The 17,250-nt window shown below is 39.0% G+C and overlaps 1 protein-coding gene across 4 annotated transcripts in view; it reads right to left on the bottom strand.

Moving 5' to 3' along the window:
• Positions 1–17,250, bottom strand: part of PINX1 (PIN2 (TERF1) interacting telomerase inhibitor 1) — a 104,498-nt gene that overhangs the window by 73,283 nt on the left and 13,965 nt on the right. For all 4 annotated transcript variants that reach the window (XM_058550408.1, XM_058550410.1, XM_058550407.1 and 1 more), the window contains exon 5: positions 2,740–2,832. In XM_058550408.1, the coding sequence (XP_058406391.1) occupies positions 2,740–2,832 (93 nt within the window). The remainder of the gene's footprint in view (positions 1–2,739; positions 2,833–17,250) is intronic.

Below are 17,250 nucleotides of genomic sequence, written 5' to 3'. Positions count from 1 at the left end.
GCAACTTTTCATACACCCACTACACAACTGGGAGAAAAAAAAGCAATGCTCTCGACAACTTCTCACTGTATATGTTAAAAACTTCAAAAATGGTTTTGCAGAAATTGATATTTTCCCTATTTTTCCCCTGCAGATATGGACTGGCCAGACATTTTTCAAATTAAAAGAAACCATGTTGTAAAGTAAGGCTTTTAAACAAATATGGATGAAATTTAGTTTTAAAATTATATAAATTATTTCAAATTACAATTATCGATTTGGGACTAGAGAAAGGAATAATTATGTATCAGAACTAAAATGATATAGCCCATATTTAGGCAGTAGCACATTTTACAATGCTATTTGCTACAGTAATCTCACTAAAGTAAAATTATCTTCACCCTACACACCAAGCTATATAAAATGCCAGCTTCCCAGACCACAGATGGAGTTACAATATGCATCATCCTCATCAAATAAGTGAATTAGTTACTTTCATTATGAGCACACCCATGGGCAAAATCCTTATTATCCATAATGCTGAACAATCAAAAGTTTCATAAAGTGGGTGATTTCTGATAAGTCATAAAACACAACCTATTTTAGAATTCAGTAATGACTTAAAAACCTTTCCTCATTTTACAAAAGAGGAAACTGAGTCTGACAAGGAAGTGGTTACGAGATCTGTCTGAGAAAGCGATGGCCAGCACCCAAGTTTCCTGTGACCTAAGGTTTAAGGTTTTCTTTAATAATGGTTTCCTAGAGGAAACGCAGAGTTTACCATTCATACCCAGAGCAACAGTTGCCCTACAAAAAAAAATTTCTTTTAGTAAATTAAGGAACTTATAATAAACGTTCACTGTGGACTGTTAAGATGGACGGTAAATAATTATTTTCTTCTCTACCTGGATTTCTGTCTCCTCCTTCCATCTTTTCTACTTACTCCCAACCTGTATTTCCTCTATTTTCTCACTCAATCTCCTCCACTACCTCTCTGACAACATCTCTTGAACTTTCTTCCCCGCATACCAATGCTCCCATTCTCCCCAACCAAGGCTAATAAATAAGCAAACAGCAAAGCTCACTTACAAGAGAGAAAATGAAGGCACAGCACACCAAGCAGGTTGACAAAGCCACCTGGCAAGGGGGTGGCTCAACCAGAAATAGAAAGTAGATACTCCCAGAATCCATTAGATTAAAGTAGATTAAAGAGGTTTATCCTGGCTTTAGCAAATGCTTCAGATGAAATGATGCACGCAGTCAGGTACTAAAGGAAAATTAGAAGATTCAATTTGCAAAAGTGAAAGCTTCAAAGGCTGCCATACTACCCAAAAGTTACAGGGCACCTTTAATTTTATTAATTTGCTCAGCACCCTTCTGCTGTATCTCTTTTATTTTTATACAGTCGAATGAAAAAAGAAGGGATATTCAAAGGATTAGGTATGAAGTGAACATTTAGCCACTCCTCAAAAAGACTGAGGGGCCAGTAAGGACTGCCTTCTGTTCTACAGCAGGTCAGGAATGAGAAAAACCCTGATCAGAAGCATATAGGAAAACAACAAAGAAGGTTCTAGCCTGAGAGAAAGATGAGGGGATAACATGAAGAGCCATACAAACCACACCTGCTGAGAGGACGAAGGGGGAAGTACCAGTCTCTTGCACACATTCCCAAAGCTATTCAGGTCCCGACTCCATTCAGCTCTGCCATGGGCTCTCACTTAAACCAAATCTAGTCCTACCTCATGGGGTCCTGGCCCCAAATGAGAACCACCATTAATAGTTTGTAGTAGTGGAAATTCTAGCTCCCACTGCTATTTAGACAGGTTCTAGGAGTGAGGGAATCCCCAATCACGCCAACAAGACTAAAGCAAAGAGTTGTGCTTTTCCTGGTATATCAAGGTAGAAATGTACATCCAGTCTCGCATAGAAGAACCACCAAATGGTGAGTAGATATCACAACATAATTATAATCAAATTTATAACAAGTATGTAATAAATAGTCTTATGTGCCTGGAAAGTGCACTTAATGCATAATACTCTTCTATGGGAAACATCTGGGAGTTGATGAGGGCAAGTTAAATTGTTTCTTACCAGTACAAGACTGCCTCCTAGTGGGTGACGAGGACAACTGCATGCACACTGACTGCATGTATTGGGAAGGGAGTGGGAAGGTGTTGATGGAGGAAGATAGTTCACAAACACGTTTTCTAACACTATCTTCACAACGATCATGGAACGCTTCGGTTAACACTCCATGAAACGGAGAAATGGTGTGGAGTAATATACGAGTTAAATCAGCAGTGAGATTTCTCATACTGGAGATCTCAATATAGAGCAAAATTCTCTCAATTGGCACATTTTACAAGGTCCTCAACACCAACATTAAGCTCTCAAAAACAGGAAAATGTAACCAAAAAGGTTGAGCAATGAATTAAAATTATTTTCTGACCTAACCACATAAAATCTCTTTTCTCTTCTAAATAGCAAGATGACTTCCGCTTTCAGCCTTGCCAAAGGACTCGCATACGGTCTAAAAGCGAATCTGGGCCCCACCTCGGATCTGATGGATCTGAGATCCCAGAAGATTCACAACAAATGCTGAAGCATTAGCGCTGCTCCAGATCCATCCCGTCAGGCCATCCATACTTCCCCACTTCATACGTAGCAAGAAGAGACACTGGTGGAGAGCTAAAAATGCTTTAAGAAACCCAAGGTGAATATAGAGATTTCAACAACAAATAAAGAAATGCTTAATTTTACCTTTTGTGAATTTCATATAATGAACCCGGTTTTTGGAGATTTTGGATTTTTCCTCAAGGCTGAAAGATTTCTTTTCCTTGTTGTCTGAGGAGTCTGAAAAAAAACGATGAAAAGTATTACATTAACTCTGTTATCCTTTCTCATTTATTCTCTTCAGTGACATGGTCTTATTTAAATAAACTCTTTAGGAGGCCTGTCATTTATTATTGAACTCTAATCAAATGATTAGAAATATTCTTCTTAAACTGTGTACTAAGAATCAGGCAAGGCTATTCTCCAGAAACTTATAAAATCTTCAAGGAAAAGAAATCAAAACTTGTATTCACATAAAAACCTACACACAAATGTTCATAATAGCCTTATTCATAATAGCAAAATACTGAAAATAACCCCAAATTCCTTCAATGAGTGAATGGCCGACCAAATTCTGGTACGTCCTTATACTGGAACACTACTCTGCAATAAAGAAGAATGAAGTATTGACACACACAACAACCTGGATGGTCCTCAAGGGTATTATGCTTACTGAAAAAGGTCAATTACATACTATACGATCCATTTATATAACATTTTGAAAATGACAAAACTACAGAGATGAAGAACAGACTAGTGGTTTCCAGCAGGCAGGGATGAAAGTGGAGTTTAGAGGCAGGAGGGTTGGAAGGTGGGTGTGAATAAAAAAGGCAGCAAGAGGCAGCTTTTTTGTGGTGATGAAACAATCCAGTATCTTGACAGTGTGGTGGCTACATGAATCTACACATGTGATAAAATTACACAGAACTACACACACACACACACACACACACACACACACACACACACGAAGGAAGGAAGGCTAAAAAAATGGTGAAAACTGAACAAGGTCTGTGGTCTAGTACCAGTCAACACCAGTGCCAATGTCCTGGTTTTGATATCATGCTACAGCTGTATTAGATGTCACCACGGGGGAAACTGGTGAATGGTACTCAGGACTCTTTGTCGTACTATTTTTGCAAGTTCCTATAAGCCTATAATTGTTTCAAAATAAAAAGTTCTTTTAAATAGTGAATAAAGGTTAGACAAGCTAAATGATAAAAGACAGATCAGAGATAACTAGGCACTGAGGGTGAAGGAGCAGAGCTGGCACTGAGCCACTGCGGCAAACACCAGATTTCACTGGAGGCTCACTTCTAAGGGCAAGAACAACAACAAAAACAAATCGTTGAGAAATGAAGTCATGTGGTTATCCCTTTGACAAAAGATGAAAATGTGAGCCAGAAAGTAGTCCCCTGTCTGAAATATCAAAGCAAGTAGGTCTGAGGTTAGAGTCAATTATGGGATAGTAACTGGCTGCCTGTATCCCTCACCTTTATCGATTTCTTAAATTTAGGTAGCAGAACACCACAGACACAGAATAGCACAGGTAGAAAAGAGACTAAATTTCCCTATTGTTATGTCATAAAGAAATATAGATATGAGGTTAGAGAAAGGGGAGAAAAGGAAATTTTCACCCTAATACTGGTGCAAAACAAGCACGTGCCCATTGAACATATGAGTTAACTGTAATCCCTTCCAGGAATTAGTAATTTCAAAAGCAAAGTGTGAATTATCTTTGTGTGAAGTATTTAAAGTGTGAAGTAATATCAAAAGCAAAGTAAGGGTCTGAACAATGTAAAGACAGATGTTTCAAGCCTTCAGACAATGTCTAGCATGGGTTAATCATATCAACCACTTGAAACATTCTCTTCTGCAGTCACTTCCCAAGAATAGCTTGGGATTTTTTTCAAAGACATCCCATTAGTCAATTTTTCTTCTCTTTTCATGGCCAAACACTTCAAATGGCACATAATGTTCTCAATTTTGATGTTCCAAACACAAATCACCAAGCAAGTTATCAGCTTAAAGTAACTCTTATCAATTGAAGGCTTACTGAGTACCAGGTGCTGGACTAAGAGCTTTCTATGCAATCTTGTATTTCACTTTACAACCACCCTATACGGCAGCTGCTATGATTATTAAACTCACTTCACAGAAAGACACCGAAGCACAGAGGGGTTAAATAAGGCACATCTAGGAGGGAGCTCTGACGGGACTCAAACCCAGGCAGATCGGAGTGAGTCCACATTCTTTACTACTACATTGTGTCCCTAAAGAAGCTGCTCTCACACTTTAGAGGATGTAAGAATCACCTGGGGAGCTTCTCCGTCTTCCGAGCACACAGACTTCTGAAAGCATACAGGAGCAAGGACAGACCTCAGGGAAATCAGTTTCTATCTCCCGGTCCATGTGCACTCTTTCCTAAAACTGCTCTGCCTCTGAGTGGATGCATCAATCTGGTTCTCCTTCTCCACCTCTCCTATGTGTCCTCCTGCCACTTGACAAAAGAAAGGCACAACTCTCCTCTTACCAGGGATAAATAAGGGACAAGCCAAAGTACTGGTGTCGGAGGAGCATCCTGTAACCAAAGCAGTGAAACCAGCGCCCTCCAGCCCCCACCAATCTATCTCATCAAGAGATGTACTTCCAAAAAGATTTACTGTTCTAGTAATTATTTATCAAAATTTATATTTCCTGGTTTTATTAATGGTAATTTACTAGTTATAATGACAACTTAATCCAAAGGAAAAATATTCACACTTAAAGGCTTGGGGTTACTAGAAATAAACCAAAACTTTATAGGTATTTGTTCTGTGGCAGAGAAATATGATAGGGTGATGAATCAAAAAAAGTTTCAGCAAAAAAATATATTGACATAAAATACTATGGGTATATGCAATGGAAATATTTCAGAGGCAAAGGAACTATGAAATATAGTATTCTGACTGATTACTCAGAATATATATAGTATTAGTCAGAATATATATAATATATTCTATAATATATATAACTATATAATATATTAGTCAGCATATATATAGAAATACAGTATTCTGACTGATTCTTCTGACTGTTAAGAAGGACTTGTTTGTGTATTTCTACACAGATGACAATGGGTATCAAATTGCTCTGGTATTTATCATCCACTGAATACATTTGAGACTGATGTAATGGTTTTATTTTAAAATGCCAATATTTCTCAATAGACCAGAAATTATACTCTTTGCAACTATTCAAACCTATGATTATAAACATTATAGATGTCAATCTAAAAATGTGAGACAGAACACACAGTTTTTCAAAATTCCCTTAGCAGATACGTGAGCAAAAATATTTGAAGATCCCTGTCCTAAACCACACCATTATGGATGTCAGGTTATCAGCATTCCAGTTTATTTCCAAAAATATTTGAAATCATAAGGGACAAACTATCTGATGGAAGTAACAAACATTTCCTAAAACCACGAGATAAGTTCCTAAAACTTAAAGCTAAGTTGAGTCTGGTATGGAGTAACTAATCGAGATAGGATAATTTTTAAAAAGGAAATTTTAAAGAATATACTGATTTTTGTGTCCCACAAGGGAATAACTGTTATTTCCAGAATCTTTGCGAGATTCCATGAAAAGGACAGTATGGAATCTCTGCTTAGTTAAAAGGCAAACTGTGTGAATTTAGTAAGCAATCATAAGCAACTAAAAGTATTATTGCAGCAGAAAAATATGTTAGTACGCTATGGTGTCATCTACTTTTCAGCTTTAATACAAGTAGTACGACCAAAAATTCACTTGGATGAAGATACTGTATTTACCAGAGATGACATAGCAGAAAAATAATATATTAGCTCTCCAGGTCCATTCCGTGGAGAGGTTTTCCCTTAAGGGAATATTCTAAAGGCCTTTCAGTATCCTGGGATTGGCAGTTAGCAAGGCCTGGTTTGGACTGCACTGAGCTAGACAGGCTACTGGCACCCTCTAGTGGTCTTGAGGTGGAACTTAATCTAGAGATTAGTAACTCTCCAGCTGTCAATGATTTAAGATACGTCCATGTTTCATACAGAAAAGAAAGAAGCAGCCTGCACAGATGAACCTGTGCACAGGGCTGTGTGAGGACAAGGCACCACCACTTGGAATCTGTTATGACAAATAATCTGGGGTTTCCTGGGTCACTTGAAACATTTCAATTTCACCAACTGCACTTCCGGGAATACATGAGGGGGGAAGGCCCGACTACAATGACTGTGCTCAGCCTCGGCAATCACAGGACAGAGTGGACCTGTCCCGAATCAGAGTTTTCATAACTACTACAATGGCATTTCTCCATCAGAAAACAGTAATCATGACACCATCAAATTGGAAAAAAGTAACTTTCCAGCTATCACTGTCAAATCTCAAAAGCAAACTGATCAAAAATCTGCTTTCCCTTCTCTGTATCTGGAAAAATGAATCTCATAGCTCCTTTCTTTATGGAATCTTGGAGCTGATAAATTCTCGGTACCCTATCATCACTCGAAAAGCATAAAGTATTCTCTAACTCAGTACATCAAGGAGAAAGCCATGATACCAAAGTGCGAAGTCGACTCCTTTTCCCTGTTCGAGAATGAATGTGTGATGCCTCTGAGAAAAAGAGCCCGGGACTCAAAAGCTTCTGCCTCCATGACTACGGTCATGGCGAAGGCCACATCAAGTCTGTCTGACACCCTAATCATGTTACTAAACCTGTTCAGGAAAAAGAAAAAGTCTGCCATTTATACACCACCAGATATTCATTAAGGTAGAAGTTGATCCCTGGTACTCACATTGCGGCATCTGTTCCTCTTTAACCTTCCTTACAGGTTCACATGACATAAATTACACTTGCCATGTTTTACCTGAAGTCTACCAGAAAGGGACCCATGCAATTGTTAGATTTTTTTTATTGTGACAAATACCATCACACATAGGAGTATTAGAAGTCTGTACAGTTAGTTATAAAACAAACCCCCCTCCAACAACCTCCCGGATTAGAAAACAGAACACTGCCCATATCTAGAAGCATCCACACCCTTGTGCCCCTTCCTCCTAGAACACAGTTTCTCAACCTCCGAACTCTCAACATTTTAGACTGAACAATAATTTGTTTGGGGAGGGAGGGACAGAGCTGTGCTGTGCATTATAGGATGTTTAGCCGCATCTCTGGCTTCTACCCACTAGATGCCATTGGCAACTGAAAATGTCTCCAGACATGGCCAACTGTCCAATGGGGGCAACGCCGCCCTTGGTTGAGAACAACTGTCCTAATGGTAACCATTATCCTGATTTCTGTGATAACCACCCTTCCTTTTGCTTTTTGTTTTGGTTTTAACCATTTATTGGTGGGGGAGTGTTAACAGCCATAGAAAGTGCATAAACATTATGTTCACAAATACCTTTGTACTGCCAACTAGGTCAGGAAACAACATTAGTATCATCCCAGAAGTTCCCCATGAGCCGCTTCTCAATCCTAAACCCTTCCTCTCCCCAAAGGTAATCACTATTGTGACTTTCATAGTAGCGTAATCACTTCCTTGTGTTTTAAAATAATTTTACCACCCAAATATGATACCTAAATATCAAATTTTTGCCCACCATTTGAAGTTTTATATAAGTGGAATCATACTGGATGTTATTTTTGTGTTCCACTTCTTTCAGTCAACATTCAGTTGAGATTAAGTGAGATTCTTCTATACCAGGGGACAAACTATGGCCTGTGGGCCAACTCCTGCCCACCACCTGTTTTTGTAAATAAAGTTTTACGGGAATACAGCTACATCCATTTATTTATATATCGTCTGTTGTTGCTTTCACACTCCAACAGCCAAGCTGAGTAGTTCTGACAGAGACCCTATGATCTGCAAATATTTCTATCTGGCCCTTTACAGAACAAGTTTGCCGACCCCTGCTCTATACTCTTGCATGCAACTATATTTCATTTCTTTGCATTTACAAACATGACAGTTTACTTATCCATTCTATTGTTGGTGGACATTTGGGTTATTGCCAGTTTGGGAATACTGCAAATAACGTTATAAGTATTCTTTCCTTCTGACTAAAGTACATCCTAAACTTCCTTTATTGAGGGTCTATTGATGGTAAACATTTTTTCTCTGAAAATCTATTCCATCTACTTTCTTGAAAGATATATTTGCTGAATGTAAAATTCTAGGTTGCCAGTTATATTTCCCTCAATATATTACTCCAATGTCTTTTGGCTCCCATTGTTAATAACTGTGCTTTCATTTATAACTGTTGCTTCTTTGAAGATGATCAGTATATTTTTTCTGGCTGCATTAAGAATCTTCTCTCTCTTTTATGTGCATATGTGTCGGCGGGTGTGTGTATATAGGTGTGTATGATGTTTTGCTATGATGCTATGTTGTTACATCTGTTATTACGTTTGCAAGGGAAGATTTTTTATAATGTAATCTGCTTAGATTCATTACATTTTTTGAATCTATGGATTTGTTTTATCACCAGTTCTAGACAGTCTTTAACCCACACCTCCTTAAACATTGCCTCTGTTCTATTCTCTCTTCTTTGTGCTGCTAATATTTAATATTAATATTAAATTAAATATTAGATCTTCTCACTTTATCCTCCATCCAAACTTCTATTTCATATTTTCCATATTGTCCTCTTTCACAGCTGCATTCTGGATAACATCTTCTAGTCTACTTCCTAGACTTCTTTCAGTTATGTCTACTTTGTTATTAAACCCAAAACCACACTCAGTATCCAAGCCTGTGTGTGCTAGAAGCCAGCTACAGTCATTAATAATACAAACTTATGAATACCTGATGGGAAAGAAAAAGCTCAGGAAACAGAGATTTGGATAAATTTTCAAATAAATCCCTCACCATTCAAAGCCTTGCTTCTCTCTCTCAATTACTCAGGAACTAAAAAAACTGGGGGATCAAGTTACTTCGGTATTTGTCTCATTTCTTTCTCTCATTAGATTTTAAGTTTCTGCACTATATTTTAAGTTTCTTCAGAGAAGAAAAAGAGTCTTTTTATCTATTTCTGTATCCTTAGTCTTCAAAAGATACCATCGAGAAAGTGAAAAGACAACCCACGGAATTGGACAAAATATTTTCAAATCATACATCTGATAAGGGACTTGTACCTGGATTATATTAAAAATTCTTACAAGTCAACAATGAAGACATATAACCCAATTAAAAAATGGGTAAAGTATTTGAATAGATATTTCTCCAACAAGGATATACAAATGGCCAATAATCACAAGAAAAAATTGTCAACACCATTAGCCATCATGGAATCACAAATCAAAACCACAAGTAGATACCACTTCACACCCACGAGCATGGCTATAATCAAAAAGACAGATGATAAGTGTTGGCGAAGATGTAGAGAAATTAAAACCCTCATACATTGCTGGTGGCAGTAAAATGATGTAGCCACTTAAAACAGTCTGGCAGTTCCTCAAAAGGTTAAATACAGAGTTAGCATATGACCCAGCAATTCCACTCTAAGTACATACCCAAGAGAAATTAAAATATATGCCCACACCAAAACTTACATGTTAGTGTTCATAGCTGCATTATTCATAATAGACAAAAAGTGGAAACAACCCAAATGTCTATCAACTAATGAATGGATAAACCATGGTATAGCCAAACAATGGACTATTACTTGGCAATAAAAAGGAATAAAGTACTGATACATGCTACAACAAGAATGACCTTGAAAACTACACTAAATGAAAGAAACCAGTCACAAAAGACCACATGTTGCATGATTCCATTTATGTGAGATGTCCAGAATAGGCAAAACTTTAGAGACAGAAAGTAAATCAGTGGTTGCCTAGGGTGGTTGTGGGGATAAGGAGGATGACTGCTACCAGGTACAGAGTTTCTCTTGGGGGTGATGAAATATTTTAAAATCAGTTCTGGTGACAACTCTGTGAATATACTAAAAGCCACTGAACTGTATACTATAAATGGGTGAACTGTATGGCATGTGAGTTATATCTCAACAAAGCTGTTAAAAAAAAAAATACAGCAAGTCCCGGGACCAGCCCAGTGGTGCAGTGGTTAAGTTCACGTTCTGCTTCAGTGGCCTGGGGTTCGAAGGTTCAGATCCTGGGTGTGGACCTACCCACTGCTCATCAAGCCATACTGAAGCAGTGTCCCACAAAGAAAACCAGAAGGACTTACAACTAGGATATACAACTAGGTACTAGAGCTTTGGGGAGAAAAAAGAAAAAGAGGAAGATTGGCAATAGATGTTAGCTCAGGGCCAATCTTCCTCAAAAAAAAAAAAATCTATGGTATTAAAAAAGAAAAAAAACGGGGCCAGCCTGGTGGCATAGCGGTTAAGTTTGCACGCTCTGCTTCAGCAGCCCAGGGTTCATAGGTTTGGAACCCAGGTGCGGACCTACACACTGCTTATCAAGCCATGCGCTGGCAGGTGTCCCACAAATAAAGTAGAGGAAGATGGGCACGGATGTTAGCCCAGGGCCAATCTTCCTCAGCAAAAAGAGGAGGATTGGCAACAATCTTGGAGGATTGGCCTAATCTTACTCACACACAAAAAAAATATAGCAAGTCCCTGCCCCATCCCTCCCCAGACTCTTACTGGTTCTTCTGGGTTTTACTTCCTCCATATTTCTAAATAATATCCTTAGGCTGCTATTTCTTACCAATTTTCCACTGACTTCCAAAAATGGAACAGGATGCAATTTTAAATTGGCAGGTAAATGTAGACCTTATTGAGAAGGTGCATAGAAGCTATCTGGGGGAAGAGTGTTCTAGAGAGAGAAAGAAGCTAGTGCAAAACTCTAACGCAGGAACATGCTTGATGTATTCACAAACCAGCACAGGGGTCAGCGTGGTTAGGATGGAACAACTAAGAGGAGTGGCAGGAGATCAAGTCAGAAAGGGAAAGTGTCCATATTACATAAGGCCACAGTCCACTGAAGCGACTTTGGCTTTTATTCTGAATGAAAAGGAGGAACCAGTGGGTGGGTTCTGAGCAGGAGCAGCATAAATGGACTTACACTATGCAAGAATTACTCTGGCTGTTATGCTGTTATGGATGGATGGAGAAAGATCAATCTAGAGCAGTAGCTCGCAACCAGGGGCATTTTGTCCAGGGGACATTTGGCAATATCTGGAGACATCTTTGGTCGCCACAACTTGGGGGGGGGCCGGTGAGGGGTGGGGTGCTAGTGGGGTCTAGTGGATAAAGATCAGGGATGCTGCTAATCATTCTAAAATGCACAGGACATGTCTCTCAGCAAAGAATGATCTAGTCCAAAACATCAGTAGTGCCATGGCTGAGAAAACTGGCTTTACAGGCTCTTACAATAATCCAGACAAGAAATAACAGCTGTTCAGACTGTGTTGGTTACAGTGCAGGTGACATGAAGCAGTCACGGTCTCGAAATATTTTGCAGGTAGAACTAACAAAATTTCCTAGTGGATGCAGGTCTTTGGCTTGAACAACTAGAAGGATGGAGTTGACATGAACTGAAATGGAGAAGATGATGGAAAAAACAGGTTGTGGGGTCAAACAGTTTGCAGGGTCGGGTGGGGGAGGTGTCCAGAATTGGAGTTTGGACAAATTAACTTTGAGACGTCAATGATACCCCAAATGTAGATACTAAGTAGGGGGTTCAATACAAGTCTGGAGTTCAGGAGAAAGGGTGAGCAGTAGAGAAAAATTTGGCAGTTGTCACCAATCCAGCCACGAGACTGGATGATACAATAAGAGAGCTAGTGTAGATAAAAGACGAGAGAGGGCCGAGGAGTGAACTGCAGGGTCCTGAACATTGTAAGACTGGAGATAAGAGAATCAAAACAGAGACTGAGGAGGAGTGGCCAGTGACGCAGGAAGAAAACCAGGAGATCGTGGGGTCCGGGAAGCCAAGGGAAATGAGTGATTTAAGGAGGAGGGAACATCTGTGTCACAGGCGAAGGAAGAGGAGGACTGAAAAATGACCACTGGATTTAGTAAGGTGGACGTCTCTGGTGACTTTGGCAAGGGCAATTTCTGTGGAGCGGTAAGGCAAAGTCCAACTGAAGTGGGTTTAAAAGAGACGGGGGTCAGGGAGGCTGGCCTGGTGGTGCAGTGGTTAAGTTCACGCGCTCCACTTCGGCGGCCTGGGGTTTGCAGGTTGAGATCCCAGGTGCAGACCTACACGCTGTTCATCAAGCCATGCTGTGGCAGTGTCCCACATACAAAATAGAGGAGGATTGGCACAGATGTTAGCTTAGGGCCAATCTTCCACAAGCAAAAAGAGGAAGATGGGCAACAGATGTTAGTTCAGGGCCAATCTTCCTCACCCAAAAAAAAAAAGAAAAAGAGAGAGAGAGACAAGGGAAGGACTGCCTGTTTTCTGCCTATGAAAGAGTAACTGTTATGGCATGCCCTTCTACCATAAACAATGAGAAAACCAAAGAAAAGATACCAAATAGGTCTTATCAGACAGCTGACAACAGGCAGCGCAGGACTGTGATCCTTGAGAGATGGGAAACAAGTGACATGAGCTTTGAGATCACCCTGGCTTTCTTTCAGGAAGCAATTTCTGGACAACAGCACAAGGAGGTAAGCCCAAACAGAGCCTGGGGGGTCTTGCTGAAATGAAAACACGTCCACACAAAGATGTACACACAAGTGTTCAGGGCAGCTTTAGGTATAGTCGGCAAAAACTGGAAACAACCCAAATGTCCATCCCCAAGAGAATGGAAAAACAAATTGCGGCATACTCACACAATGGCATACTACTCAGGAATGAAATGAACTACTGATAAAGACAACAACATGGGCAAATCTCAGAAGCATGCTGAGAAAAAGCAGCCAGACAGGAAAGAAAATACAAACCACATCCACAGGGATAGATCAGTTGTTGTATGGGGTGAGAATGGAGTAGGGGTTGCAGTGGCATGCGGGGTAAGGGGCTGACTGGAAAGTGACCCAAGATAAATTTTTAGCATGATGAAAATTTCTTTATCACGGTTATTATGGTTGCAAGGGTATATACATTTATCAAAACTCATGGAACTGTACCCTCAAAAATGGGTACACTGTATTGTATATAAATTATACCTCAATAAAGTTTATTTTAAAAAAAGATTCCAGGGCCAGCCCCGTGGCTTAGCGGTTAAGCGCGCGCACTCTGCTGCTGGCGGCCCGGGTTCGGATCCCGGGCGCCCACCGACGCACCACTTCTCTGGCCATGCTGAGGCCGCGTCCCACATAGAGCAACTAGAAGGATGTGCAGCTATGACATACAACTATCTACTGGGGCTTTGGGGGAAGAAAAATAAATAAAATTACTAAAAAAAAAAAAAAAAAAAAGATTCCAGGCAGAGTTCTGCTTCCAGTAACAGTGGACTGGCTAATTTTGACCACCTCTCTTGCTAAGAAAACCAGAACAAAATATTGAGGGGTTGGGGGTTGGGTTGCTCAAAGATATTCCTGTGGAGCTAACAAAGCAGTAAAGAACTAGAAAGAAACGATTAGGGATAAGGAAATCCAGAGAGGGAAGTCTGACATTTGGGGCTTTTTTCCCCATTGAGTGTGTCAGCTCTAGAAGAGGCAGCTGAGAGGCTGAGAAACTTGAGATTCAAAGAATGTTAAATGTTTTTAAAAAGAGAGAATAGGAGAATTGAAATCAATATACAAAGAAAATTTTGAGTTTTGCAGTCAAGGAGAGCAGAAGCATCAGGAAGTAGCAGTAGATGAGGTAAATGGGGTCAAGAGAAAGTTTTAAAATTAGTTTTTAAATGATTTTTTGAGTAGGATACAACGCGCGTAGTACAAAATTTTAAAGGTAGAAAGGGACTATAGTAAAAGCTAAGTTTTCCTCTGATCCTATTCCCCAGTCACTCAGCTCCCCTCCCTAGAGCCAATCACTGTTATCAGTTTCCTAAATACTTTTCTGGAGATAGTCTATGTATATAAAATATATACAGAATAGATATTTTAGAGATATTCTGTGTGTATCAACCTCAGCACCACTGACAATTTGGGCCAGATAATTCTTTGTGGTTGCGGGCTGTCTTATGCACTGCAGGATATTTAGCAGCATCCCTGGCTTCTACCCACAAGATGCCAGAAGCACCCCCAACCCCCAGATGTGACAACCAAAAATGTCTCCAGACATTGCCAAAATCACCTGCAGCTGAGAACCACCGGCGCAGACCCAAGCACACACACACATACTATTTCCTACATTTTTTCCTACAAACGCATGCCACACACACTGTTTTTCATCTTCCTTTTTTGACTTTATAATATTGGAGATCATCCATCAGTAGTATAGAGATTTCAAATTTTATTTATATCTTGCTATCATTAAGTATAGTTATTCATAATGTTCATTATCTTAAGTGCATTCTATTTTTTTATTTGGGGAGAAAGCACTTTAATTTCCTTAATGACACCTAAGAATAGCCTAAGTATCAGGCGAAAATCCATCCATCTGAAAGTATCACTCTTACTTGGTGGCAGTATATCCTAATTACTAAAGTAATAGGAGTTCTAGCTCTGTAAATAACAATGATGATAAAGACTACAGCAGTTAATACTTATTAAGTACTTACTATGTTTTAGGCAGTGTTCAAAGTACTTTAGTTGTATTAATATATTTAATTCTCACAACAACCTTCTAAGGATAGTACTATTAGCCCCATTTCACAGAAGAGGAAACAAAGGAACAGAGATAGTAATTTATTCAAGGTCACACAAGTAGTAAGCATCAGAATCAGGATTCAAATTCAGGCAGGCTGGCTTGATGTTCACCTCTAAACCACTACACTCTATTACTTCTTCAGTCAAAACCTATCAATCTTAAACCAGCATGTTTACTTTATCTCTATGTTTCTATTGAGTTCAATTGTGATCCTAAATACAAAGATGTTTTTGTTTATAATTAGTAAGGACTAACGTCCTTGAATTTTCCTACTGTATATATCCTGCATTTCCTAATAACATTCCAGTCAGAGTTTTCACAAAGCACTTTCCTCATGTTGTCCTTTGGCTAACAAATTACCATCCTTTATATTAGGACTACATATAGAACTATTAAGATAGTTCTAATACTTATACCATGGGTAAAGAAAACTGTCCAAGTCATAGATTCCAACAAGAAGTCCAATCTGACTAGAGAAAATACAGAGTACCCTTCCCTGCATGCTTTTGGGCTCACTCCCATACATAGCCCTGCAATAAATCTTCCTACAGTTAGTTGTGCACAGTAATTTTACCAGACAGTCACCAACATATCCTGCTCATTACCTCCAAAGCAGAGATTATGTCTCACATCTACATATCCTCAAGTCTAACTTGGTATCCAGAACACAGACCAATAAATGTTTGCTGAACTCAAGTCAATGAAATTAATTTTTAATTTCATCCCACCAAGTTCTTTCTCTTTAATCTAACAAACATCTTTTGACTATTCACTACATGCCAAACATTGCAACACAAGGATAGAAAGAAATTCCTTATAAAAATGTTTGCAGAATACAACTCAACAACAAAAATACAACCTGATTTAAAAATGGGCAAAGGACTTGAATAGACATTTCTCCGAAGAAGACACAAATGGCCAACAAACACAGGAAAAGCTGCTCAACGTGACCAATCATTAGGGAAATGCAAATCAAAACCACAAGGAGATATCACCTCACACCCATTAGGATGGCTACTATCAAAAAAACAGAAAATAACAAGTGTTGGCAGGGTGTGGATAAACTGGAACCCTTGTGCACTGTTGGTGAGAATGTAAAATAGTGCAGCCACTATGGAAAACAATATGCTGTTTCCTAAAAATCTTAAAAACAGAACTACCATATGATCCAGCAATCTCACTTCTAGGTATATACCCAAAAGAATTGAAGTAGGGACTTGAAGAGATACTTGCATACCCATGTTCATAGCAACACTATTCATAATGGCCCAGAGGTGCAACCCAAGTGTCCAGCGGTGAATGAATGGATAAACAAAATGTGGTATATACATACAATGGAATATTATTCAGCCTTAAAAGGAAGGAAAGCTACAACATTGGATGCTACAGCATGGATGAACCTTGAGGACATGGGAGCACAACAATGTGAATGTACTTATGTCACTGAACTACACACTTAAAAATGGTTAAGATGGTAAATTTTATTTTATGTGTATTTTACAGTTTTTAAAAACATGTTTGCAGAAGAGATAATAGTCTAGACTTCTTCATGAACATCAAGCAGAATTAACTGAAGTTATGTCCTTACCTTTCAAATAACCATGTGACAAAAAACTTTCTTTAAACTAAAAAATAATACCAAAGGCCCTCAAGTTTGAGGAGTATACCATCCATGTCCTTCCCCCCAGCAGTATTATCTTTTTGTTTATTTAATATGGAAAGCCCAACGTTCAGTTGTTTGATTTCTAATTCCTACAGCTTGAGAATACAATTTCTAGTACTGAGCCCTCTGCAACAAATTTTACTATACCTGAGCAATCTGAACCTCTTACATGAATTAAAAGGTAAAACCAATTTCACTTGGCAGAATCAGTACAGAAAGGGCCTTCTATTAAGCCTTCACTGGATGCTCGTTTATGTCCCATTTGATATTGCTGGTTTTGTATTTTAAAAACATCTTTTGAGTCACACTAAGGATCTGT

Source organism: Diceros bicornis, chromosome 11 (assembly GCF_020826845.1).
Source record: "Diceros bicornis minor isolate mBicDic1 chromosome 11, mDicBic1.mat.cur, whole genome shotgun sequence".
In the NCBI taxonomy this organism is placed as follows: Eukaryota; Metazoa; Chordata; class Mammalia; order Perissodactyla; family Rhinocerotidae; genus Diceros; species Diceros bicornis.
The sequence above is the reverse complement of the archived record's forward strand: the minus strand, read 5'-3'. Positions and strand labels throughout refer to the sequence as shown.